The following is a 26614-nucleotide window of genomic DNA, read 5'->3' on the forward strand; positions in this document are numbered from 1 at the left end:
ATCAACGAAAACGTTTTGCAGCCTCCCTCCCACCCTTGGGAAGTGTGACTCCAAGTACTCAGCAAGAGAATAAAGTAAAAGTTCACAATATACTTAATACTGAAGTCCATTATGAGAAAAGAAAAAGGACAACAGAACTTCAGAAGGCAAACCAATGGATGGTTACCCAGCTGTAACCATCCAAGTACTAAGGAAGCGCTTAATACAGACAAGAAATAAAATAACTAGGTTAACATCCAAACCCCTAATCAAGTCAGATTAAACCATAAGGCTTAACATCCCCATGAGAAATGTCTGATTCAAGAAATCAAACCTAATCATAAGAAATGAGGAAGCCTGGGTAGGAAAAATAAAAGATGCAATTAAAGCGCGCTATTAGATATAATTAACGTTTATTTTCATTTCTGGAATGCATTATGATGGGCACTTCAAAGGAGGGAAGACAGATGCCAACTCACCGCCACATTTCCACAAGTTTGAAAGGCAGTGAACATAAACATAAAGGCAACTCCTAAAATAATGATGTTGAAAAGCTTTTTAGATTCCGGGGACATTTTGGCTCAGCTCTGCCGGAGGCAGCAGCCCAGGGCAGTCAGCTCTCCTCGGAGCGAAGCCACTGACAATCCTGGAGAAAGAAATGAGATGGTGAGTGGAGAAGGCAGATGCAGGAGCCAGGCAGCCAAGCTGTCAACTTCCAGTTCCTGGATCGGAATCCCAGGTTTAGGGCGAAGTTCCTCCCACCGGCAGTTAGGATATTCCTAAGAAGCGATCCGAGTGCGGAAGAGCACAACCCCCGGAGAAGCCCCAAGAACGTATCCGCTCCAGGTTGAGGGGCCCACGAAGGGGATTAAAAGGGCCAAGGGCGAGCCGCAGCAACCGGCGCGGCCCCGCCCTCCCGGCCTGACTCACTGCGGTCAGGCGACCGGGTCACCTGACCGCAGCCGCGGCGCCGGCCGCTCAGCCCGCTGGGAAAGATAGTTCCGGGTGGCCTGGCACGCGCAAGCGCTCCGCGGAGTCCCCACCGCCAGGACGCAGAGCCGACTGAGTTCTCGGGCTCTGACGAAAGGGGGTTGGGAAGCGGACTCCGGCGAAGAGCAGTCAGGAACTGCTGGACGGGGCCGAGAGACGACGCAGCGGGGTCTGAGGGGGCCGGGGTCACAGGGAGAGGAATATGAGGGCAGAAGCACTCTTCAGACAGAGACGGGGCTGAGGGCTGAGCAAAAAAGGGGCGTGAACTTGGAGTACTGGCATGAAAAAAAAGTGGAGCCCAGATGGGGAGCACCTTCTCTTCCTCCTACTCAATCGCGATCGTCCGGCTTCCCAGGCGGAAAAAGCGTTTCGCGGGCTTTCCAACTGCCCGCTAATTCCGCTCCCCCTCCCTCCAGCCGTGACTCCGCGCTTTTTGTCCCGCCCGCCGGGCTGTGCGCAGGCGCTTCGGGTAGGGGCAGGGCGCGCGGCAGGGACGTTACAAAGCGAGGCGCGGTGGGCCAATCAGAAGATTTCATTTCCGGGTGGCGCGGGCGCCATTTTGTGAGGAGCGATATAAATGGGCGCAGAGGCTGGCTGCCCGCCCAGTTGTTACTCAGGTGCGCTCGCCTGCGGAGTTCGTCTGTGCTGTACTCCGCCAAGGCCTTCCCCAGTGTACCCACGCGGAAGGCAACTGCCTAAGAGGCGCGGCGTCGCACCGCCCGGAGCTGAGGAAGCCGGCGCCAGTTCGCGGGGCTCCGGGCCGCCACTCAGAGCCATGAGCTACGGCCGCCCCCCTCCCGATGTGGAGGGTATGACCTCCCTCAAGGTGGACAACCTGACCTACCGCACCTCGCCCGACACGCTGAGGCGCGTCTTCGAGAAGTACGGGCGCGTCGGCGATGTGTACATCCCGCGGGACCGCTACACCAAGGAGTCCCGCGGCTTCGCCTTCGTTCGCTTCCACGACAAGCGCGACGCCGAGGACGCTATGGATGCCATGGACGGGGCCGTGCTGGACGGCCGCGAGCTGCGGGTGCAAATGGCGCGCTACGGCCGCCCCCCGGACTCACACCACAGCCGCCGGGGACCGCCACCCCGCAGGTACGGGGGCGGTGGCTACGGACGCCGGAGCCGCAGGTAAACGGGGGCTGAGGGGACCGCGGGAGGCGGGGCGGGGCGCGCGGGAGGGCGCGGGCGACCTCACAAAGGTCCGCGGCGGAGCACGTGGCGCGGGCCTGGACGGGGCGGGGGGTGCACGCGGCGCCTCGCGACCCTCCGGCCGCCCCGCGAGCTTCCGCCGTCTGCGACCCGGGAGTGGCCGGGGTGTGGGCGGTGCGGGGCGGAGGACCCCGCCTCGCGACTGGGGAAATGGCGTCTGGCGGCGAGATAATGGCGGCCGGGGCGGGAGCGCGCGGGCGGGGCGGGCCCCGCTGCCTGGAATTAACCCCGCTGTGCTTTGCTTGTCCCGCCTGCAGCCCTAGGCGGCGTCGCCGCAGCCGATCCCGGAGTCGGAGCCGTTCCAGGTCTCGCAGCCGATCTCGCTACAGCCGCTCGAAGTCTCGGTCCCGCACTCGCTCCCGATCTCGGTCGACCTCCAAGTCCAGATCCGCGCGAAGGTCCAAGTCCAAGTCCTCGTCGGTGTCCAGATCTCGCTCGCGGTCCAGGTCCCGATCTCGGTCCAGGAGTCCTCCTCCGGTGTCCAAGAGGGAATCCAAATCCAGGTCGCGATCGAAGAGTCCCCCCAAGTCTCCTGAAGAGGAAGGAGCGGTGTCCTCTTAAGAAAATGGTAATGTCTGGGGATCCGAGGCACATAACCCTAATTCATAAATGGGATTTGGGGTAGGTCTTTTTGAGTCGTGTTAATGTAAGAATGACTCCTGTGGTTAGGAGTGCTGCTCGGAGGTTACTCACCTTTGGGAGTAATACTGAAGAGAGGGGTCTGCAGAAAGGATGTGTATGAAGCTTAGATAATAATGGCTGTTTCATGAACTGTTTGAGACCTATTAATGAAAATGACTATTTCTTGCTGTTTTTATCCAACGTCTGCATTTTCCCCCTTTAAAGCTGCGGTCTCCTGTTTGATAAAAGAATATTGGCCAGTATTGCAGATTTTAACTGATTTGGCTGATCCTCCAGGGACCAGTTTCTGTGGGCGTGTATTGGAGCAGGTTTGTCTTTAAATGTTAAAGATGCACTATCCTCTTAGAGAAACGATCAGTTCAACTATTGTTGTACTGACTGGGACTTCATATTCTAATGGATGTGGCAAAAGAATTGCAATAAGCAGCAGTGAACATTTGGAACCCCAAAAGAAAGTTACAGGTATTGCACTGGGTGGGGAAAGGATAGTGTGTCTTTAACTCTTAAATTGTTTGGTCCTATTTTTTAAAAAGGAAAGGGCCCTAAGTAGCTCAGATATTAAAGTAGTATTCTCAATTACCAAATGTTTCGTTTGAAACAATTTATCTTAATGAAATATAGACCAATTCTCTGATTTCGAGTTGTTTTTGTTTGGATACAGCCCTTTTTTTTTTTTCTTTTTTTTTTCTTCCCCTTACCTTTCTTCACCTTGGTTATTTGGCCAGGAATACGTAAATTCAAACTTGTACATGCTGATGGTAGCCTTTGTGAAATTTTCCTAATTGGGCCTTTTAAAAACATGGCTGGGTGGAACATTTCTGTACCCTACTGGTTTGACCAGAGCCTTAATAAGTACATGCCTGAAACTGAAACCATGTGCACTTTAATGGAAGGTAAGCTGAACTTATTTCTTTTCAAACCTAGATGTATCGGCAAGCAGTGTAAACGGAGGACTTGGGGAAAAAGGACCACATACTCAGTCCATCGAAGAAGAGTCCTTGGAACAAGCAACTGGCTATTGAAAAGGTTATTTTGTAACATTTGTCTAACTTTTTACTTGTTTAAGCTTTGCCTCAGTTGGCAAACTTCATTTTATGTGCCATTTTGTTGCTGTTATTCAAATTTCTTGTAATTTAGTGAGGTGAACGACTTCAGATTTCATTATTGGATTTGGATATTTGAGGTAAAATTTCATTTTGTTATATAGTGCTGACTTTTTTTGTTTGAAATTAAACAGATGGGTAACCTAATTTGTGGCCTCCTGACTTTTAAGGAAAACGTGTGCAGCCATTACACACAGCCTAAAGCTGTCAAGAGATTGACTCAGCATTGCCTTCATTCCTTAAAATTAAAAACCTACAAAAGTTGGTGTAAATTTGTATATGTTATTTACCTTCAGATCTAAATGGTAATCTGAACCCAAATTTGTATAAAGACTTTTCAGGTGAAAAGACTTGATTTTTTGAAAGGATTGTTTATCAAACACAATTCTAATCTCTTCTCTTATGTATTTTTGTGCACTAGGCGCAGTTGTGTAGCAGTTGAGTAATGCTGGTTAGCTGTTAAGGTGGCGTGTTGCAGTGCAGAGTGCTTGGCTGTTTCCTGTTTTCTCCCGATTGCTCCTGTGTAAAGATGCCTTGTCGTGCAGAAACAAATGGCTGTCCAGTTTATTAAAATGCCTGACAACTGCACTTCCAGTCACCCGGGCCTTGCATATAAATAACGGAGCATACAGTGAGCACATCTAGCTGATGATAAATACACCTTTTTTTCCCTCTTCCCCCTAAAAATGGTAAATCTGATCATATCTACATGTAAGAACTTAACATGGAAAATGTTAAGGAAGCAAATGGTTGTAACTTTGTAAGTACTTATAACATGGTGTATCTTTTTGCTTATGAATATTCTGTATTATAACCATTGTTTCTGTAGTTTAATTAAAACATTTTCTTGGTGTTAGCTTTTCTCAGAATATGTCTTGGTCTTTTTTTCCCCCATTTATTTGAAGGACCTATGCAATTTTCTGATTGTGGCTGACTGCATAGTATGGAAGTAGAATATTTAGTGCCTATCATTTCCTAAGTTAAAGTGGAAATGCCAGTTGAAACCCCTAAAAGCAGTGCTTTAAGGTGGCACTTTTCTTGAGGTTGTGGTACCCCCTTCTCAACCTAATTTATATCCTATTTAATGACTAAGGAACAATCCAAGTACTTGTAATACGTATTTTAATTTTTGTTTCATATGAGTTAAGTGTTGTCTAGCTGACACCAAAATCTAAGGCAAACAGACTTGACCATCTCCAGACCCACTGCATTCTCAAGCTGAAGTGGTCTGCTCATAGTTTGTGTGCCGGGTCGCTCATTAGTATTGACATTGTCCCAGAACAGGTTGTAGGTATAATTCAGAGACTGTCCTTTGCAAAGGAAATGACCAGCATTTCAACTGTATGTCTTCCTGGAAGGGTAGATTCTGCTATATCTTCTTTGTCTGCATCAAAAGACTCAAGAGGAATATGGACACATTTCATATCCCATTTGTAGAGTAAAGCTTCAAGTGACCAGTCAGCACTTAAAAAAAAATAAAATAAATTGTTCTTTTAAAGTCATGCCTTTTCTGTTTTGCTTCAGATAAATTATGTATTGCATGGGTAGGGTAGAGTAAGGCTTAAGTTACATACAAAAGTAAGGGTTATCCATACTTGCCTTCTAACTTGATAAGTAGACCACAATTGGACCTTGGGGTTCTTGTGCATCAAAAAATACATTGTAGCTAAAATGTCTTCAAAATCTGAGGAGAAAGGACTTATGAATAGACTTTCATACAGCATCACTGGCCAAATGTACTATTGAGCTAAAAAAGCTTACCTTCTGGTTCAAAGAACACATCAGATGCAAGGATAATATCTTGTGGTGGTAGAGCCAGAAGATCCCAAGATACATGACCCCATGTTAGTCCTACCACCTGCAGATGTGGCAGGTTATTCATTTGGCAGCTTTGCCGACAGACTTCCAGACAGTGAGGCAGTTCTGAGCTGTCTGACAGTATTACTTCTGCACCACATTTGGCAGCCAAAATTCCTGGAAGGCTCACTCCAGCTCCAATCTAATAAGTTATGAAAGATGGCATTTCACAATTATACTTGGAACTGCAAATAATTGGGAATCTTAGTACTTTTTCATTATATTCTTGCATTTCTAAATAAGCATAGAGTCAGTCTGGGTTTCTTTGTGTAAAATGTACCATAACAACACTATAAACATGACAAAAGTACATTCCTTATAAATCTACTGTGCTAAAGGGTAAAAGCTTAACCTTCAATTTCGGTATTAAAGGGCCATGTATTATAACTGGCAGTTAATTGCTATGCACACAGAAGTAGTTTTGGGGCATTTGATTCCTCTGCCATGATTTTCAGTTTTTCTTGTTTTGATTTTTTTGAGACGGAGTCTTGCTCTGTTCCCCAGGCTAGAGTGCAGTGGTACAATCTCAGCTCACTGCAACCTCTGCTTCCCAGGTTCCAGTGATTCTCCTGCCTCAGCTTCCTGAGTAGCTGGCCACCAAGCCCAGGGTTTTTTTGTTTGTTTCTTTGAGACAGTGTTTGGCTCTTGTTGCCCAGGCTGGAGTACAATGGTACAATCTTGGCTCGCTGCAACCCCCGCCTCCCGGGTTCAAGCAATTCTGCCTCAGCCTCCCAAGTAGCTGGGATTACGGGCATGCACCACCAAGCCCAGCTAATTTTGTATTTCTTTAGTAGAGACGGAGTTTCTCCATGTTGGTCAGGCTGGTCTCAAACTCCCGACCTCAGGTGATCCACCTCTCTCGGCCTCCCAAAGTGCTAGGATTACAGGCGTGAGCCACCGTGCCCAGCCACTCGGCTATTATTTTGTATTTTTTAGTAGGGACTGGGTTTCACCATGTTGGCCAGGCCGGTCTTGAACTCCTGACCTCAAGTGATTTGCCAGTCTCAGTCTCCCAAAGTGCTGGGATTACAGGCATGAGCCACAGCACTCAGCCTAATTTTCACTTCTGTTAGCATGTTCTATAGTTGATTGCTTTTCTGTAGCTAAAACCTAACAGGTCTGCAACATGGCTTTCTAGTAAAGATTTTCCAGTTGGGCCTTCAAAGTGGCAAGACATTTTGCAGACACTAAGAAATAATATACCAGGGAATGCCTTCATAAGTATTAGCATAAACACAAGCTTCCCATTTTCCAGTTCAAGAAAGGACACAGAGATTGAATTATTGAGTGCCTAGCAATTACAACTAGGGCCAGAGGTGTGTGCCAATTTCATTTACTTGGTGTAGTAAAAGTTAAGAGTGGGATGTTAATATTAAGCTTCTGGTTTGTCTGTTTAGCCTTTGGTCTTAAGTATGGTGTGAAAGTCTATTTCTGCAAATGTGATAAAATTGGTTTTTCTAAGCCTTCACCAGTCTGAGGCCAGGTAGTGAGGTTAGAAAGAGAATGGGATACATTTTTACACTAATCTCAACATTTCCAAAAACAGAAAGGGCTACACTACGGTCTGAATGTTTGTGTTCGCCCAAAATTCGTATGTTCAAATCCTAATTACCCATCTGATGTGGGCCTTGGAAGGCAATTACATAAAGGCAGAGTTCTCATGATAAGTGCCCTTATAAAAGGCCCTGGAGAGTTGCTTTTGCTTCTTAAGGCACTTATAAGGCACTTAAGAATACAGAGGGCACTGTCTGAACCAGAATTCTGGCCCTCACCAGACACTGAACCTGTAAGGACTTTCATCCTGGGACTTCACTGCCTCCAGAACTGAGAGACAAATTTCTTTTTTTATTTTTTTGAGATGCTGTCTCGCTCTGTTGCCCAGGCTGGAGTGCACTGGCACGATCTCAGCTCACTGCAACCTCCACCTCCTGGGTTCAAGCGATTCTCCTACCTCAGCCTCCGAGTAGCTGGGACTACAGGCATGTGCCACCAGGCCTGGCTAATTTTTTCTATTTATAGTAGAGACGGGGTTTCACCATGTTGGCCAGGCTGGTCTTGAACTCCTGACCTCAGGCGATCTGCCCGCCTTGGCCTCCCAAAGTGCTGGGATTACAGGCATGAGCCACAGTGCCCGGCCAGAGACATAAATTTCTGTTATTTATAAGCCACCCAGTTTATGGTATTTTGTTATGGCAACCTGAATATAAAACGCCTGCATGACACTGCTGGGACACCTAAAACAAGGGCCTTAAAGACTGCTACGGCCATGGAAGGCAGTTCAGGGGCTTCATCTAGAATAGCGGTCAGCAAACTAAAGGGCTAGAGAGTCAATATTTTAGGCTCTGTGGTCCACCTATCATCTCTGTCACACTTTTTTCTTTTTTCTTAGAGACAGGGTCTCACTATGTTGACCAGGCTGGTATCAAACTCCTGGGCTCAAGTCATCTTCCCACCTCGACCTTCCAAAGTACTGGGATTACAAGTGTGAGCCATCACGCCCAGTATCTTCTTTAAAAAAACAATACCTTTTTTTTTTGAGACGGAGTCTCACTCTGTTGCCCAGGCCAGAGGGCAATGGTGTGATCTTTGCTCACTGCAACCTCCGCCTCCAGGGTTCAAGCAATTCTCCTGCTTCAGCCTCCCGAGTAGCTGGGATTACAGGCGTGCACCACCACGCCTGGCTAATTTTTGTATTTTTAGTAGAGACGGGGTTTCACCATGTTGGCCAGGGTGGTCTCGAACTCCTGACCTCAAATGATGCACCCGCCTCGGCCTCCCAAAATGCTGGGATTACAGGCATGAGCCACCGCGCCCAGCCAAAAAACCACTTTTTAAATGAAAAAAAGTTCCAGGATAATCTCTGTACCTTAAGACAAAAAAAAACCACATTCTTAGCTCACAGACCTTACAAACTAGCTAAATTACCCCGATTTAAAAATATTTAACAAAAGCTAAAAACAAGCAATATACACATGTAAACTTAACACATCTGAACATAACCCAGAACTCTGGAAACTTCAGGGGCATGTGTACCTCTAAGACGGCCTTGCCTGGCAGAGATCTTCTGTGAAACCAAAGGTACTGGGCCAGGACCACAGCACAGGGCCAAACATACATTCCATACTGGAGATGCAGGACCTGAAAAGAATGTTTTTGTGTGCCATAAATAATTTAGCTGCTGGAAGTTGGAATCATTTATACTGCAATTTCTGTCAGGCATTGGCATCCATTACAAAAATGGCAGCCCTGTTCACCAATCCTCGACCTTTGGGGATATAAAACTGCAATGCAATGTGATAGAAACTCTTGATAGCACTCTTTATTCAACAAGTGCTTCCAGCGTCACAGTATCAGGGATCATTCTTAGACTGGGGATGTAGCTCTCCCTGAGCACGTATCCTACTGTAGAGAGAGAGGCAACGAGCAAGCAAATAAGATATTTCTAGTCAGGGGCCGGGCACGGTGGCTCACGCCTGTAATCCCAGCACTTTGGGAGGCTGAAGTGGGCAGATGACCTGAGGTCAGGAGTTTGAGACCAGCCTGGCTAACATGGTGAGACCCCTGTCTCTACTAAAAATACAAAAAATTAGCCAGGGGAGTGTCATGTGCCTGTAATCCCAGCGACTCCAGGAGGCTGAGGCGGGAAAATCGCTTGAACATGGGAGGCGGAGGTTGCAGTGAGCCGAGATTGTGCCACTGCACTCCAGCCTGGGCAACAGAGTGAGACTACGTTTCAAAAAAAAAAAAAAAAAAGGCTGGGCGCGGTGGGTCACGCCTGTAATCCCAGCACTTTGGGAGGCCGAGGTGGGTGGATCATGAGCTCAGGAGATCGAGACCAACCTGGCTAACGCGGTGAAACCCCGTCTCTACTAAAAATACAAAAAAATTAGCCGGGCGTGGCGGCGGGCGCCTGTAGTCCCAGCTACTCGTGAGGCTGAGGCAGGAAAATGGCGTGAACCCGGGAGGCGGAGCTTGCAGTGAGCAGAGATTGCGCCACTGCACTCCAGCCTGGGCGACAGAGCGAGACTCCATCTCAAAAAAAAGGAAAGAGGCTTCTATTTTCACAGGCAATATCATCACCCCCTACATTTAGGAAGCAATTCAAGTGTATTTAAACATGAAGCCAGCCGGGCGCGGTGGCTCACGCCTGTAATCCCAGCACTTCGGGAGGCCGAGGCGGGTGCATCACCTGAGGGCAGGAGTTCAAGACCAGCTTGGCCAACATGGCAAAACCCCGTCTCTACTAAAAATACAAAAATTAGCCATGCATGGTGGTGGGCGCCTGTAATCCCAGCTACTTGGGAGGCTGAGGCAGGAGAATCACTTGAACCCAGGAGGCGGAGGTTGCAATGAGCTGAGATCGTGCCACTGCACTCCAGCCTGGGCGACAGAGGGAGACTCCATCTCCAAAAAAAAAAAAAAAGTCCGTGAAGCCAGATTGGGCGTGGTGGCCAATGCCTGTAATCTCAAGTTACTTGAAAGGCTGAGGTGGGAGGATAACTTGAGCCCGGAAGTTGAGGTTGCAGTGAGTCCACCACTGCACTCCAGCCTGGACAATAGAGCGAGCGTCCGGGTCAAAATAAAAAAAAAAAAAAGTGAAGCTGTTTGGAAACAATCAGAAATAGCTTCCACTCCAGTCTTTTTTTTTTGACAAGGTCTTGCTCTGTTGCTCATGCCTGCGTGCAGTGGCCTAATCATAGCTCACAGCAGCCTCGACTTCTTGGGCTCAATCAATCCTCCCACCTCAGCCTCCGGAGTAGCTGGGGCTACAGGCACAAGCCACGATGCCCGACTAATTTTTCCACTTTTTGTAGAGACGTAGTATCACTATATTGCCCACTATGGTCTCGAACTCCTAGTCCCAAGCGATCCTCCCGCCTCCGCCTCCCATTTAACTTCTCTTAAGCTGTTTCTTTAGCATGGGACAATGTGAAAGTGCTTTGAAAAACCGAAGACAGGCAGGGCATGGTGGTCACTCCTGTAATCCCAGCACCTAGGCAGGCGGGAGGATCACTTGAATCCGGAAGTTGGAGGTTGCAGTGAGCTGTGATCGAGCCACTGCGCTCCAGCCTGGGTGCCAGAGCGAGACAGTGTCTCAAAAAAAAAAAAAGAAAAAGAATTATTATTGAGAGTTTTGTGGTAGCTGTGAGCTTAGAGGAAGAAGCGAGGTCCAACCCAAGAAACACTTTGCGCACCAAATGAAACTGGAAACCCTGGTCCCAAAATTCACACAAAAGTGAGAGGTAAGGATGAATCAAGAAACCCTTCGACAAGATCAAAAGAAGCATTAGAGGTCAGTCAAGAATGTCACTTGGCCGGGCGTGGTGGCTCACGCTTGTAATCCCAGTACTTTGGGAGGCCGAGGCGGGCGGATCACGAGGTCGGGAGATCGAGACCACGGTGAAACCCCGTCTCTACTAAAAATACAAGAAATTGGCCGGGCGTGGTGGCCGGCGTCTGTAGTCCCAGCTACTCGGAGAGGCTGAGGCAGGAGAATGGCGTGGACCCGGGAGGCGGAGCTTGCAGTGAGCCGAGATTGCGCCACTGCACTCCAGCCTGGGCGACAGAGCGAGACTCCATCTCAAAAAAAAAAAAAAAAAAGAATGTCACTTTCCCGGCAGGAAAAATTCGATGTGGAGAAAGCCGGCCCGGCGCAGTGGCTCATGCCTGTAATCCTAGCACTTTGGGAGGCCGAGGCAGCAGGATCACTTAAGCTTATAGTTCGAGACCAGCCTGACCAACATAGTGACCAGGGTCACTTCTTGGCAGGGTCTCCAGAATTCTTACTGAGAGACATTTAATGCACCGAACGGCTTCTATCCGACGTTTTTACTCCGGGGGCCAACCTAAAGCAGAAAGCTGCGCAGCTGAGCGTCCGCACCCCCGGTCCCTCAAGACCCCAGCCGAGTCAGCCGAGAACCGCTCCTGACCTCAGGCGCCTCCCGGCGGGTGCTGCTGCACGCACCTGCGGGACGTGGACCTCCAGGACGGCGCCGTCGGCCCCCGGGCCCGGCTCCTCCGAGAATCGAAAGCGCTGGGCCCGGACCCCGTGTCCGCGGAAATCGTGCTCGCCCAGTGGGGCGTCGTGGGGCCCCGGGCGGGCGGGGGCCCGCGTAAGGCTCCGGGCTGCCAGACTGCGCGAGCGGAAAGCCCCAGGCCACGTGGCTGTAGCACCTGACGGCAAGAAGGGGAAAGCCCGGCTCTGGTGAGAACCCTGCCGCGCTGCGAGCGAAGAAAGCCCGCAGCAAGGCGAAAGAGACTTAGACGCGCAGGACTGGCAACTGGCGGCTGGCGCGACCGGAAGTGATGGGCGCAGCGGCAGCGCGGGAGGGGCGGGGCGGGGCGGGGCGGGGCGGTGACGCAGCCGACGTGACCTTCCCAACATGGCGGAGGCCGGCCGTGTGTGAAGGCGGACCCCAGGAGAGCCGAAGCCAATGGAAGACCGCGAGAGGCGTGGGGGCGGGAAAGACGGCGACCGCTTGCCCAACCCGAGGCTCGGGAGGTGGCTGGGGAGTGAATTTTCTGGAAGGCGACTTTAAAGGCGCCGGGACGGAGCGAAGGGCGTTTGGGTGCCGCCGTCGCCGCCGCCCAGGCTGGGGAGGGTTACGTTAGTGTCAGGAAGCGGGCTGCGCCGAGATCGTAGTGGAACCAGCTGGCGACCCCGCAGAATGAACCACAAGAGCAAGAAGCGCATCCGCGAGGCCAAGCGGAGTGCGCGGCCGGAGCTCAAGGACTCGCTGGATTGGACCCGGCACAACTACTACGAGAGCTTCTCGCTGAGCCCAGCGGCCGTGGCGGTGAGCGGGTCGGGCGGGGATGGCCAGGCCAGGCATCGGCACCTCCAGCCGCTGCGCACTTTTCTCTGGGCCCGGGGCTGCCCTCGCCCCGAGCGCCCGGGACCTCGTAGAGGCTCACCCGCACCCCGCGGAGTTTGGGGTCCCCGAGGCGCGGATTCCGGGGCGGGCCTGCTTCCTCCCATGCTGTGGTCGCCCGTCTGCTCCGGCGGACGACGGGAGTCCCACGCCTGTGGCGCTCTCAACTAGAAGGCCGGTCGTACCTGACTCCTTTGGGCGGCGGGTCCCCTAGGGGACCTGGCTGTCAAGGCTCATGGGGGGTGGCTCTAGGAACTACGTGGCCTCACGCACGCGCCCTCCCCCCACCCCGAGGAGCCAGACGAGAGTCAACTTCCTTCGGTTTGCTATTACCAGTTGGCCTTGGGGACACCCTTATCTGCCACTGGACTTTTTTTTTTTTTTTTAACTGGACAGGTCTTTTTTAATTCCCTCAGGATAACGTGGAAAGGGCAGATGCTTTACAGCTGTCTGTGGAAGAATTTGTGGAGCGGTATGAAAGACCTTACAAGCCCGTGGTTTTGTTGAATGCCCAAGAGGGCTGGTCTGCGCAGGAGAAATGGACTCTGGAGCGCCTAAAAAGGAAATATCGGAACCAGAAGTTCAAGTGTGGTGAGGATAACGATGGCTACTCAGTAAAGATGAAGATGAAATACTACATCGAGTACATGGAGAGCACTCGAGATGACAGTCCCCTTTACATCTTTGACAGCAGCTATGGTGAACACCCTAAAAGAAGGAAACTTTTGGAAGACTACAAGGTGCCCAAGTTTTTCACTGATGACCTTTTCCAGTATGCTGGGGAGAAGCGCAGGCCCCCTTACAGGTAAAGTATTCTGCAGCTAAGTGGTTACAATCTTTTTCTTTCTTTCTTTTTTTTTTTTTGAGACGGAGCTTCACTCCTGTTGCCCAGGCTGCAGTGCAGTGGTGCGATCTCGGCTAACGGCAACCTCCATCTCCGAGTTCAAGCGATTCTCCTGCCTCAGCCTCCTAACTGGGATTACAGGCATGCGCCACCATGCCCAGCTAATTTTGTATTTGTAGTAGAAACGGGGTTTCACCATGTTGGTCAGGCTGGTCTCGAGCTCCCGACTTCAGGTGATCTGCCTGCCTCGGCCTCCCAAAGTGCTGCGATTGCAGGTGTGAGCCACCGCGCCCAGCCTGCGGTTAAAATCTTATCTACAACAGCATTTGCTCGCTGAGTTCAGTTGGTAATCTTTTTTCGAAACAGTGAGTACTCCCTCGGCTGTACATTGAACTCACTTAGGGGGCTCCTGAGGCCTGCCTGGGCCCTACTGGGGAGACTGATTTAATTCGGGTGATGCCTGGGCATCAGAATTTCTGAAAGCTCTTCAGGTGACTTGAATGTGCAGCTAAAGTTGAACCACTGATCTCTAAGGGAAGTTTTAATAAAGTCCAGCAATAAACCACATTCGTGATTTTTTTTTTCTTTATTGAGATGGAGTCTCCCTCTGTCACCCAGGCTGAAGTGCAGTGGCGCAATCCCGGCTCACTGCAGCCCCCGCCTCCCGGGTTCAAGCAATCCTCCTGTCTCAGCCTCCTGAGTAGCTGGGATTACAGGTGCCCACCATCACACCCGGCTAATTTTTGTATTTTTAATAGAGATGGGGTATCACCATATTAGGCTGGTCTCGAACTCCTGACCTCAGGTGATGCACCCACCTCGGTCTCCCAAAGTGCTGGGATTACAGGCGTGAGCTACCGCCCTAGCTGATTTTTCTTATTTTGTTAGGAATCAGTCCATGAACAATGCACTCAGTGTTTCTGTGTACCAGAATTTATATAATCTCTGAAATAAAGATGATATATCACATAAAATTAAAACCTGGCCAGGTGCGGTGGCTCAAGCCTGTTATTCCAGCACTTTGGGGGGCCGAGGCAGGTGATCACTTGAGGCCAGGAGTTCAAGACCAGCCTAGGCAACATAGTGAAACCCCGTCTCTACTAAAAGTACAAAAATTAGCCAGGCGTGGTGGCGTGTGTCTGTAATCCCAGCTATTCAGGAGGCTAAGGCAGGAGAATCACATGAACCTGGGGAAGCACAGGTTGCTGTCAGCCAAGATCACGCCACCGCATTCCAGCCTGGGTGATAGAGCAAGATTCTCAAAAAAAAAGAAAAACTAAAAACTTATTGTTTTGTGTGGTATGTGTGTAACTAAATTACACTTCACATCTTGGATATCTCCATTCTGTAGGTGGTTTGTGATGGGGCCACCACGCTCTGGAACTGGGATTCACATCGACCCTCTGGGAACCAGTGCCTGGAATGCCTTAGTTCAGGGCCACAAGCGCTGGTGCCTGTTTCCTACTAGCACTCCCAGGGAACTCATCAAGGTGACCCGAGAAGAAGGAGGGAACCAGCAAGACGAAGCTATTACCTGGTTTAATGTTATTTATCCCCGGACACAGCTTCCAACCTGGCCACCTGAATTCAAACCCCTGGAAATCTTACAAAAACCAGGAGAGACTGTCTTTGTACCAGGTATAGATGAACTGGAAGAAAGTACATTCTTTGCCAGGCGCGGTGGTTCACGCCTGTAATCCCAGCACTTTGGGAGGCCGAGGCGGGCGGATCACGAGGTCAGGAGATCGAGACCATCCTGGCTAACACGATGAAACCCCATTTCTACTAAAAATACAAAAAAATTAGCCGGGCGTGGTGGTGGGCGCCTATAGTCCCAGCTACTCGGGAGGCTGAGGCAGGAGAATGACGGGAACCCAGGAGGCGGAGGTTGCAGTGAGCCGAGATCGCGCCACTGCACTCCAGCCCGGGCAACAGAGCGAGACTCCAGCTCAAAAAAAAAAGAAAGTACATTCTTTGATTTCAATATTTTGTCATTTTGGAGCAGAACTGTTAGAGAGTGAGTCCAAAAAATCCTTTGGATGCTGCCTGGTAAATGAACTGGTACTTACCTCTGACAGTAACGTAGCTATAGCGTCACATACTTTGAGAGCTCTTTTTCACATTTTATACTGCTATAAAACCTGATAAACTGTGTGTAGGCCAAGTGCGGTAGCTCACACCTGTAATATCAGCACTTTGGGAGGCCGAAGTTGGTGGATCACTTGAGGTCAGGAGTTCAAGATCAGCCTGGCCAACATGGTGAAACCCTGTCTCTACTAATAATACAAAAATTAATCAGGCGTGGTGGTGGGCGCTTGTAATCCCAGCTACTCAGGAGGCTGAGGCAGGAGAACCACTTGAACCCAGAAAAGGAGGCTGCAGTGAGCTGAGATTGTGTCACTGCACTCCAACCTGGGTGACAGAGCAAAACTCCATTTCAAAAAAAAGAAAAAAATTGTATGTAAAGATACAACTTTTCTTTGTCTGCAGTTGTTACCTATTGTCTTTGTATATGTGTAGCGGCTTGTTTGTGTTTCTGTAAATTGGGGTTTAATTCTTTTTTTTTTTTTTTTGAGACCGAGTCTCGCTTTGTCACCCAGGCTGGAGCACAATGGCGCAATCTCGGCCCACTACCACCTCCGCCTCCCAGGTTCAAGCGATTCTCTTGTCTCAGCCTCCCAAGTAGCTGGGAATACAGGCGCATGCCGCCACACCCAGCTAATTTTTTGTATTTTAGTGGAGATGGCGTTTCATCGTGTTGCCCAGGCTGGTCTTGAACTCTTCAGCTCAGGCAACCCACCCGTCTCGGCCTCCCAAAGTGCTAGGATTACAGGCGTGAGCCACCACCACTGGCCAGGGTTTAATTCTGTAAATTGAGTTGGAGGTCTCACTGTTACCCAGGCTGGCCTCCTTGGTTCAAACAAGCCTCCTGCCTCAGCCTCCCAAAGTGCGGGGATTATAGGTGTGAACCACCAAGCCCAGCCTAAATTGAGTTTTTGATGCAGTATAGCACTGTCCGGGTTGAGTCAGGAAATCCCACACCAGACAACTGCACTTTGATAAGTGAAGGAAAGTAAGCGTATTTAAAGTAGGTGTCCTCTTCCTAGAGGCTGAAGAACTTTATGCGTTTGCACTTTTGGTCACAGTTTTGGATTAACAGGAGGAAACAAACTTTTTCTATAAAGGGGCGGGGAGTAAATATTTTAGGTAAGCCAGACTGTCACAACTGCTCAACTCTGTCCTTGTAGCTGGAAAGCAGCCCTAGACAATCCGTCACCAGGTGGACATGGCTGTGCTCCGATAAAACTTGATTTACACAAACAAGTTGTTTGCAATCCCTGGATCAGAAGGAACGTTTACTACCCTGTATCATGTCTCTGTAGGCTCTCCCTTATGGATAGGAGTTCCCAATTTCTGCTGTGTGTGTTATACAGTAATTAGGTATAGGATCAAACCTTGTTTAACTGTTTACTTGTTGGATTTCAGGAGGCTGGTGGCATGTTGTCCTCAATCTCGACACCACTATCGCCATCACCCAAAATTTTGCCAGCAGCACCAACTTCCCTGTGGTATGGCACAAGACGGTAAGAGGGAGACCAAAGTTATCAAGGAAATGGTATAGGTGAGAGTCATTTTTTTCTTATTTCTGCTTGGTTTCAATTTCGACCCCAGAGATAAAATGGCTAGTCCACTGCTGCGATGCTGTGTGCTGATCGTAGACCGGCCTGGGCAAAGCTGGGGTTGCCAACCCTCTGGGTAGAGGAGAGAGGGGCCAAGGTCAGGGCGAGTCCTCAGGGTGTTTGCCAGCCTCGAGGTGGCAGGGTGAGACTCTGCATGTTGAATCCAAGCCACTCAGTCAAGACGTCATAATTGGGATTGTTTCTCGTTTTGTTTTGTGTTTGGTTTTCCAAAGCTAGCGCTAGCTAAAATCATTTTATTTGGGTTTTATTTGGGTTGTTTCTTTTTCTTACCTAGAAGCATTATTCCCATTTGAACTTAATACCTTCAGTTCTTGTGAGTGAGGTGACTGCCCTGGAGACTTAGCTCCTCTGTTTATCCACAGAACAGATACAGCACGGGCAGCGGCAGTGCAAGCCACCCACAGCCACCCCGTGCCACTGTGTCCCAACCCTGACCTGGAGGGACCAGCTCTCGGGGTAAGAGAGGGATTCTGGCTTGTTCCATGTTCAGCCTCCCTGCTGAGAGGGCCAGTAAGGGTGGTGGCTTCTGTTCTCCCTGGACTCTTGGGCATCTGAGGCCCACTTACCCCGCCCCGTAGGCCACTGCGTGCTGCGATTTGGTCACACTGCAGGCCTTATTATACAACAAGTCTTTTATCACTGGTTACAGTGGATGCCAGATGAGGTTTCTGAAGGGGAGGGCTGCTGCTCTTCAGTTCAGTTTTACGCTCCCAGTGAGGGGGGACCATCTCTGTTATTTGACACCTCGTATTTCTTACAAATCTAATTGTTTCTACTCTTAGAAATAGAATCTAACCAGTGCAACTCTGATCATTATGTGCTGTGCTGTGGAAAGGAAAGATTTTTTAAAAATCAGCTGGGAAAGGTTCAGGAAATAAAACTAGGAAGAGGAACTTTTTCTCCTAAGGGAATAAAACTAAGACTAACTTAAGGAAAATTTTGCCTCGTGTATTGGTGGCATGGCTGGCTCATTTGTGCAGGTGGTAGTAAATTGTGTGTAGTTAGTATAGTTTTCCTTGCAGAAAAACATGGGCACCGTATTGGGTTTCTCTTGTTCCCAGCCTGGGGTGTTGTCCTCACCATTATACAGTACCCATTCTGAACGGACACACCTGGCATTCCCAGGTGTTTCTGAGAGACACAGGCCTCAACTCTGAGTGAGTCCTTGTGAGTGGGCATGGCTGTCAGTGCACTGAGAACACCACTTCTTGCCTCGCAGGATCTTGAAGCAAGAGCACCCCGAGTTGGCAGTGCTGGCAGACTCGGTTGACCTTCAGGAGTCCACAGGGATAGCTTCCGACAGCTCCAGTGACTCCTCCAGCTCCTCCAGCTCCAGTTCGTCAGACTCCGACTCCGAGGTGAGGCCTTGCCCTCTGGCTGGCTCCTGGAGCCTCCAAGGCTCACGCAACTCAGTCATAACCAGGTGTGACTCTTCCTCCTATCCAGGAGAAGGATATGAAAGTTTTTCCACCTTGTTCTAAGGGTTACACAGTTGTCACCATTCCTGCTGAGTGGTGTATCTTGCCCATTTTACAGCTTCGCTCATGTGCATGAATTGGTTTTTTTGTTTGTTTGTTTGTTTGTTTGGAGACTGAGTTTGCTCTTGTTGCCCAGGTTGGAGTGCAATGGCGCGATCTCAGCTTACTGTAAGCTCTGCCTCCCAAGTTCAAGCGATTCTCCTGCCTCAGCCTCCCTGGTAGCTGGGATTACAGGCTCATGCCACCACACCCAGCTAATTTTTTGTATTTTTAGTAGATACTATAAACTCTATATACTTTAGTAGGGCTTCACTATGTTGGCCAGGCTGGTCTCGAACTCCTGACCTCAGGTGATCCACCCGCCCCAGCCTCCGAAAGTGCTGGGATTACAGGCATGAGCCACCGCGCCCGGCTAAGAATTGTTAAAATAGCCTCGAGGTATCAGGGGTATTTGGGGGTTTAGTGAAGTAAATGGTTCAAGATGAAGCAGCAGGTGTCAGATTTCAGACTCATCCTTCTGACCTCAAAGCTCATATGAAGAATTTCCCCCATGGATGGTGAATTGTAAGCCTAGAAATTCAGCAAATCCAGTAACCTTAAACTTGAAGCTGACAGTAATACTGGGTGAGAGGGCCCTGCACCTTTAACAGATGAAACTTCTATCTCAGCCTGGTGCGGTGGCTCACACCTGTTACCCCCAACACTTTGGGAGGCCAAAGTGGGTAGATTACTTGAGGTCAGGAGTTCAAGACCAGCTTGGCCAACATGATGAAATCCAGTGTCTACTAAAAATACAAAAATTAGTTGGGCGTGGTGGTGCACACCTGTAATCCCAGCTACTCAGGAGGCTGAGGCGGGAGAATCGCTTGAACCCAGGAGGCGAAGACTACAGTGAGCCAAGATCATACCACTGCACTCCAGCCTGGGCAACAGAGTAAGACTTTGTCTCAAAAAAAAAAAATTCTGTCTGTTCACACAGTCTACTGATTGAGTCTTTTCTCTTCAGGTGGGGAACGGGCTCTGGGAATGTTCAGTGCTGTACCTACTTCTTTCATGCATCAAGCTCTATTGGTAGAGTGAAATCTCATAATGTACTTTCAGAATTCTGACTAAAAGAATTTTACAGTGGGTATCGTATTCAGACAAATAACCGCACCGTTAAGAGAACAGTGGAGGATACTTGGCCTCTGAGGGAAGTTTGAAATTCTTAGGGAGCCGGGAGCATCCAAGGAGGTGGCTATGAAGGCTGCATTGTGGAGCTGCCGTAATGACTGCTTTGCATCTGGGAGAAAGTGACCGATATCTGTGGTGTCTCCTGAGGTCAGAGGTTTGTTTAATGAAGAAGTGGGTTGCATCCAGGTTGACTCCTTGTTTTCTCTCCTCCTGTGTCCAGTGCGAGTCTGGATCCGAGGGCGATGGGACAGTGCACCGCAGGAAGAAGAGGAGGACATGCAGCATGGTGGGAAACGGGGACACCACCTCCCAGGACGACTGTGTCAGCAAAGAGCGCAGCTCCTCCAGGTGACCCAGCAAGGCTGTTGTCTGTATGGAAGGACATGCTCGCAGCGAGGGCAGGGCCTGGGGAGGGTGGCCTGTCCAGTCCTGCAGACAAGGGGAGGCCTGACAGAGCCCAAGAATGAGGACGCCCTCGGCACGGGAGCCCATTCACTTAGCGTTTGCTTCAGTAGCTTTCCCTCTGCTACCGATGCAGATAAACGCGGCTTGTTTTACTCAGAAAGGCAAGAGAATGTGAATGGTGCCAAGAAAAGCCTTTACATTATTTAATAAAAATTGAATCCATTTTCTATCTTGGAAATGTTTTCCTTTGAGAATACCAGAACATTCCCTTATTGCTCTTCTCCTCATGGTGGTCTTGGGGGAAAGCAGTGACTCCTGCTGTGCATCCTTGACCGCAGAGTCATCGTCCCAGCAGCGTAGGGAGAGCCATTGGAAAAGTCACCCAGCATCTTCTGCAGAACCTGAGGCATGGCCTCTTGCTTTTTCTCCCAGTTTGCCATTGCTGCTTGAGTGCTCAGCCAAATCAGACAGCAGCAGAGAATTCTGATTTATCAAATCTTTGTTTTTTTGGTTTTTTTTTTGAGACAGGGTCTTGCTCTTGCCCATGCTGGAGTGCAGTGGCGTGATCATGGCTCACTGCAGCCTCAACCTTCCAAACTCAGGTGATCCTCCTGCCTCAGCCTCCCAAGTAGCTGGGACTACAGATTCACCCCACCATGCCCAGCTAATTTTTTTATTATTATTTTTTTTGAGACAGAGTCTCGCTCTGTTGTCCAGGCTGGAGTGCAGTGATGCGATCTCGGCTTATTGCAACCTCTACCTCCCAGGTTCAAGCAATTCTCCTGCCTCAGCCTCCCGAGTAGCTGGGATTACAGGCATGCGCCACCACGCCCAGCTAATTTTTTTTATTTTTAGTAGAGACAGGGTTTCACCACGTTGGCTAGGCTGGTCTCAAACTTCTGACCTTGTGATCCGCACACCTCAGCCTCCCAAAGTGCTGGGATTACAGACGTGAGCCACCATGCCTGGCCAGCTAATTTTTATTTATTATTATTTTTAGTATTGACGAAGTCTCTCTGTGTTGCCCAGGCTGGTCTTGAACTCCTTGCCTCAAGTGATCCCCCCACCTCAGCCTCCCAAAGCAGTAGGATTATTACAACAAGCATGAGCCACCTCACCCAGCTTTTATAAAAACTTAATCACGTCTCCAAGTGCAAGATTGGACCTAAATAAGTTAAAATTTAAACATGTATTTGCAAGTACCTGGGCATGTAACAGGCTCATAATGGAATTTGTTCACTCTGCATTTGTCTAGGGTCTTTAAATGCCACAGGTCTTTGTTTGATGTGCTGGTTGAAGTGTTAAGAGAGGTTGTTGGAAGATAGTAATACTGAAGTTGAAGCTGGGCATCGTAGCTCAAGCCTGTAATCCCAGCACTTTGGGAGGCCAAGGCGGGAGGATCGCTTGAGCTCAGGAGTTCAAGACCAGCTTGGAGAATATAGTGATACCCTGTCTTTAAAATATATATATATATGTTTTAATACTGACGTTCATAGGATTTTGAATGTCTGAAGCCCTTGACTGCTAAAGGTGACATTCCTGTTACGTTCTGTCTCCCAGCAGCTCAGTCTTTCTTAAATGCATTGGGGAAGTGCAGGACCCACAATCCCTCCTATCGTGTAGTCTCCATTCTCTGTGGTTTAGCTGAAATTCTATGGGGAAATTCAAGTGACTTATTCAAGTGAATTTATCAAACTGGAATGTGCATTTCTCAACCCTAGATGTCCTTTCACAGCCATATTTAGACTCTTCTTGCCTTTTTAAATTGTTTCTATTATTATAGATTTATAGATTTATATCTGCACTTGATCTGTGACTTTGTAATTTGTAAGAAAACTCTGGAGAAAGCCCTGCCATGACTTCCACATGGGGTCCCGGGGGTCCTGCTTTTAACGTTGCCTTCCAGCTTTGTACCCAGCATGCTGTCTACGTGCTGATTACAGGCAGTTGTACTTTCCTTGGCAGGATTAGGGACACTTGTGGAGGCCGGGCTCACCCCTGAGCAGATAAAGAGACTCTCCCTGAGGTGCTTTCAGCGTAAGCTTTTGGCAGCCACCCAACTCAGTTCTCGTGTCTTCTGCTCCTACCTTCTCCTCTGTCTTCTTTGAATTTGGATATTCCTTCCCTGGTCCAAGCTCCTATCTTCAGTCAAATGCTGTTTTTACTGCTTCCTAAGGATAGATTATCAAGAAGTTTAACAGCTCGGCCAGCTCAGTGAAACACTGAAGCTAATGGGATGTTGGGTAAGAAGGTTCTGTGCCGTCTCATTGAAAACCGAGCCGGTCAACCACAAGGCTGGCGGGGTGTGATCCTTGTAATGTCTTGTGTCTTTTACCTCACGGATGTCGGTAAGGAGCTTCCACAGAGCCAGCTGTGTACCACAGAGACAGAGTGGTGAGTGGACTTTGTGAGCCAATTATGTGTCTGAAGGACTTGGAGTCCGCCCTCCTTCCAGTATGTCACCGTCAGCCCACAAATGCATTCAGTGGCAGTGACCCAGCACCATCACCCACTGCTCAGTCTGTCTTAGGATTCCTTATCTTTTTCTCCATCATCATAGAGACTGTGAAATTTCAGGGGTGTTTTTGTACAGTGTATTTTTTTTGGGGGGGTGATACATTGGGGTTTTTTGTTTGCAAAGAGTGGGAACGGTGTGCAATGTGCTCTTACCACAGAACTTAAAGTATAAATAGGCTCCATTCTTCCCCACCACGGGGTCCATAAGAAGCACTCACTTTGCGAGGTACTCTGAGATTAGCATTCCCCATTTGTTTGACCTACAGACGTTAAGTGAGTGACTTGTGTTACACACGGGGAGTAAATTCAGAGATGGCACCTCTAGTCTTTGCAATCTGTTGATACTTCTAAATAACTAATTGGATGACTTTTTGGGGATTGACCAGCAGATGCCATCTCTTGCCCTCTTGATTAACCTGCTTGCCTTAATTTGTCCCTAAATTCAACTAAACTTAAATAAGAGGGGTTGTCAAGGCCATGGTGCCCACTTGGAAGCACTGCCTGGGCTGGAGCGTTGGAGGCATTGGCAGGCAGGTGGGAAGGAGCTCTCGCTGCAGTGTTCACAGGCAGGGAGGCTGTGTGTGGATGCATTAGAATTGTGTGCTGTTGCCTCTCAAAATATCCACTAGAAACAGGTGTAACCAGGAAAATACAGGTCTCCGCTCACTGTTATTAACAGACTGTCATTTCCTGACCTTGGGTCATGTGGCTTTACTCTAGGAGGCTGGTTCTCTATTTTTGTCTTAGTTCAATTTTCTGCATCCTAAAATGCCAACACCAGTATGTGGCTGGGTAGGTGGAACTGTGCTGCCTGCCTGCCTGCCATGGGGGCGGCTCTCCCTCCTTACCCCACGCCCACAGCTCCCTTGGTTCCGCGGTGGGCACAGGATGTGTTTGGGTAAGGTCAAACTCTGAACGTATAATCTCTTGGTAGTAATATCTGAGTGCTGTTGCTTCTCCTGCTTTTTAAAAAGACTTTTCGTGCCATCTACAAAAAGCTTTTTTCTTTTTCCCAGCATTGCTCCTGTGCTGCCACACTTGCCCTTTTTCCTTACCTTCCTTTCAATTTTCTATCAACGACTCCTCTAAACTTCAGTTTAAAATAAAAAGCAGCCCAAAAAGGCTCTTTGCCACCAGGGGGCGTGGTAGGACATGTTGCCAGTGGTCTGGGTAGGGGAGCAGAAATTTTGAATTTTAAAAATTAGCCACCAAGGCCAGGTGCAGTCGCTCACACCTGTAATCCCAGCACTTTGGGAAGCTGAGGCAGGAGGATTTCTTGAGTCCAGGAGTTCAAGACCAGTCTGGGCAACATAGTGAGATCCCATCTCTCAAAAAAAATAATAATCTAGAAAATAAAGATTAGCCACCCAGTTTTCCTTCTCCAGATGCTAAAGGTGATTCCTGTTTGTTAACAGTATTCCAGAAATGAGGGGAATAACGTATGTGATAGGCCCAAGTCAGGTCTGGATAGTACAGTGTCTGGATAGTGCAGATTATGTGCTCCTGGGACAGGCTTTGTTTATTCCTGCCAGGCCAGGGATTCAGCAGCGCTATTCCCCAACCCCCCTTACTGTCTCTGTGGGCTAGCCAGGCTCTCCGTTATGTAAGCACAGCAGGGGCAAGGTGGGGAAACCGTGTGTGAGAAAGGAATGGAGTGGTGGCGGGTGGCTAGGAAGAGTGGGTAGCCAGAGACCACTGTTCAGAAGTTAACTCTTCTTCCCATCTGGCATGAGCTGCTCCACTGAATGGTGCCAACAACAGTAAAGTGAAGGAGATAATGTTAGATTATTTTCAGGGATGATTCTCCAAGATGACAGTAGATCTTTTTTTTTTTTTTTTTTTTTTTTTTTTTGAGACGGAGTCTTTCTCTGTCCCCCAGGCTGGAGTGCGGTGGCGCGATCTCGGCTCACCGCAACCTCCACCTCCTGGGTTCACGCCATTCTCCTGCCTCAGCCTCCCGAGTAGCTGGGACCACAGGCGCCCGCCAACACGCCCGGCTAATTTTTTTGTATTTTTAGTAGAGACGGGGTTTCACCGTGTTAGCCAGGATGGTCTCGATCTCCTGACCTCGTGATCCGCCCGCCTCGGCCTCCCAAAGTGCTGGGATTACAGGCTTGAGCCACCGCGCCCGGCCGACAGTAGATCTTAAAACCAAAGAGCTGGGTCCTGGAAGAAGGGATCTTGGACTATTAACTTCTGATGGAAGGACCAGAGTGGGAGAGACAAGAGTTGGGGACCTAGAACATCAGGAAGATCCTGGGTCTTTGGGGATGAGGCTTCACCATCAGCTGGAACAATCCATGCTGCACACACGCGCCTCTGCCGTTAGTGGCACTGGGATGTTTAGGGTGACATCCTTGAGGGGAGAGCCACTGAAAAGAGGGACATTCACATTTTGCTGTATTCTTGCATGTCCATGTCTTAATAATTCAAGCGTTCAATAGATGTTTGAGGGCCAGGCACTGCTCTTGAGGTGCTGGAGATATGGTGACAAGCCCAGGTCCCTGACAAGCTCCACAAGCTTAATGGACAGTGAATGTGCAGCTGTTCACAAGGCCGCTGGTGAGGGCAGGTAGAAGGAAGTGCAGACCTTCTTAAATGCAGGTGTACCGGATCTACATGAAAGCGTAATTAACACCAACGTATACTGAAGGTAGTTAACGGCTTCTTCGTAAAGTAGCAAAACTAAGGATCTGTGGGAAGGTTGCTGGTGCAGGTGCTTTATAAGCTTACTAGAGACTCAGCCTTGGATTTAGGACTTTAGACAAGAGTATAGGATGGAACAAAATTTTTGCAGTAAATGTAAAAAATGCTGTGTAGGAGGTAGGCGTATAAGGATGCCCCAGCTGCAGGTTCTTTAGATTGTCTGTAGTATTTCCGTGAGTGAGTTGTTTTTGATGTGTGTACTGGTATTGCTGGTAGATTTGAAGTGGAGTCTGGCGGCTTCTTCCACACTCCCCCCCCCACTAGCTTGTGTCAAGATGTGACATCCTGTACAGCAAAACTAGATGAACTTGCACCCCCAGGCGGTGGCTCTCAACTTTGTCTCATTGTTCAGAAATTTCGGCCAGGCGCCATAGCTCACCCCTGTAACCCCAGCACTTTGGGAGGCCATGGCGGTCAGGAGTCCAAGACCAGCCTGGCCAACATGGTGAAACCCCGTCTTTACTAAAAATACAAAAATTAGCCGGGTGTGGTGGCACGTGCCTGTAGTCCCAGCTACTCGGTCGACTGAGGCAGGAGAATCACTTGAACCCAGGAGGCAGAGGTTGCAGTGAGCTGAGATCAAGCCACTCCAGCCTGGGCAACAGACCAAGAGTCTGTCTTTAAAAAAAACACAAATGTCATCTAAGCCCCAGTGAACCTCCTGGGAGGAGAGCTAGCCCTGGCCAGCTGTCTCCAAAGTGACTGGATGCTACAGAAGAACTGGGACTGTCTTCTGCACACCCGTGCCTCCTGGAGTTGTCAGAACACTGAGCAGTCTCCTAGTTCTGCGTCCATCTAGCCATGGGGTCTGCCATGAAAGCCTATGGATCTGCCATTGGGTTGGTATTTTTAACTTTCACTTAGGTGAAACTTGTTCATCATTTTAAATAAAGCAACATGATTTGGAGTTGTGTTTTTGGCATTGTTTTGTCCTTATTTTCTTTCTTACTCATTTGAAAGTCAACAGAATGTACTTTGTCAGCAGAACCGGACTTTTAAAAAATGTATTTACACTTTAAAACAATGGGATGGAGCACAAAATTAAGGCCCTGGGCCAGGAGCATTGATGCACACCTGTAATTCCAGCTGCCCAAGAGGCTGAGGCAGGAGGATCACTTGAGCCCAGGAT

The 26614-nt window shown here is 49.1% G+C and overlaps 4 protein-coding genes across 25 annotated transcripts in view; 2 read left to right on the forward strand and 2 right to left on the reverse strand.

The window, feature by feature from the left end:
- Nucleotides 1-1436, reverse strand: part of MFSD11 (major facilitator superfamily domain containing 11) — a 134664-nt gene extending 133228 nt beyond the window's left edge. For 8 of the 11 annotated variants that reach the window (XR_008650811.2, XR_008650809.2, XR_008650808.2 and 5 more), the window contains exon 1: nucleotides 459-984. Coding sequence is in view for 4 of the 11 variants with exons in the window: in XM_055242166.2 (XP_055098141.1) it covers nucleotides 459-554 (96 nt within the window). In the remaining 7 variants the exon portion in view is untranslated. Of the gene's footprint in view, nucleotides 1-458; nucleotides 985-1282 lie in introns of those variants that run through there. The other 3 variants (XM_055242168.2, XM_055242165.2, XM_055242164.2) reach the window with 2 other exon arrangements.
- Nucleotides 20-4801, forward strand: SRSF2 (serine and arginine rich splicing factor 2). 4 transcript variants are annotated; one of them, XR_008650815.2, is made up of 5 exons: nucleotides 20-2106; nucleotides 2445-2755; nucleotides 3034-3137; nucleotides 3754-3855; nucleotides 4354-4801. XR_008650815.2 is itself a non-coding variant. In XM_055242195.2 (3 exons), exons 1-2 carry the CDS (start codon nucleotides 1547-1549, stop codon nucleotides 2746-2748), a joined length of 864 nt encoding a protein of 287 aa, XP_055098170.1. In that variant the 5' UTR covers nucleotides 20-1546; the 3' UTR covers nucleotides 2749-2755; nucleotides 3754-4801. The 4 variants fall into 4 exon arrangements, 1 of the variants encoding a protein (XP_055098170.1); XR_008650814.2 differs by having other exon boundaries at nucleotides 3754-4801; XR_008650813.2 differs by lacking the exon at nucleotides 3034-3137.
- Nucleotides 4802-5037: 236 nt separating this feature from the next.
- On the reverse strand, nucleotides 5038-12189 carry METTL23 (methyltransferase 23, arginine). 7 transcript variants are annotated; one of them, XM_055242188.2, is made up of 6 exons: nucleotides 12159-12174; nucleotides 11755-11963; nucleotides 8823-8927; nucleotides 5694-5931; nucleotides 5532-5616; nucleotides 5038-5396 (listed from the first exon to the last, which is right to left on the reverse strand). In XM_055242188.2, exons 1-6 carry the CDS (start codon nucleotides 12172-12174, stop codon nucleotides 5231-5233), a joined length of 819 nt encoding a protein of 272 aa, XP_055098163.1. In that variant the 3' UTR covers nucleotides 5038-5230. The 7 variants fall into 7 exon arrangements, with proteins under 7 accessions (XP_055098163.1, XP_055098161.1, XP_055098164.1 ...); XM_055242186.2 differs by having other exon boundaries at nucleotides 11755-12189; XM_055242189.2 differs by lacking the exon at nucleotides 12159-12174 and having other exon boundaries at nucleotides 8840-8927; nucleotides 11755-12095.
- A 66-nt stretch (nucleotides 12190-12255) lies between these two features.
- JMJD6 (jumonji domain containing 6, arginine demethylase and lysine hydroxylase) lies at nucleotides 12256-26398 on the forward strand. Of its 3 annotated transcripts, none has more exons than XR_008650812.2 (7): nucleotides 12256-12586; nucleotides 13078-13466; nucleotides 14857-15143; nucleotides 16992-17127; nucleotides 17569-17662; nucleotides 18426-18564; nucleotides 20078-20204. XR_008650812.2 is itself a non-coding variant. In XM_055242175.2 (7 exons), exons 1-7 carry the CDS (start codon nucleotides 12458-12460, stop codon nucleotides 22262-22264), a joined length of 1245 nt encoding a protein of 414 aa, XP_055098150.1. In that variant the 5' UTR covers nucleotides 12256-12457; the 3' UTR covers nucleotides 22265-26398. The 3 variants fall into 3 exon arrangements, 2 of the variants coding, with proteins under 2 accessions (XP_055098150.1, XP_063473227.1); XM_055242175.2 differs by lacking the exon at nucleotides 17569-17662 and adding an exon at nucleotides 22228-26398 and having other exon boundaries at nucleotides 20078-20205; XM_063617157.1 differs by lacking the exon at nucleotides 20078-20204 and having other exon boundaries at nucleotides 17574-17662; nucleotides 18426-18563.
- Nucleotides 26399-26614: the final 216 nt, after the last annotated feature.

Source organism: Symphalangus syndactylus, chromosome 14, assembly GCF_028878055.3.
Source record: "Symphalangus syndactylus isolate Jambi chromosome 14, NHGRI_mSymSyn1-v2.1_pri, whole genome shotgun sequence".
Lineage (NCBI taxonomy): Eukaryota > Metazoa > Chordata > Mammalia > Primates > Hylobatidae > Symphalangus > Symphalangus syndactylus.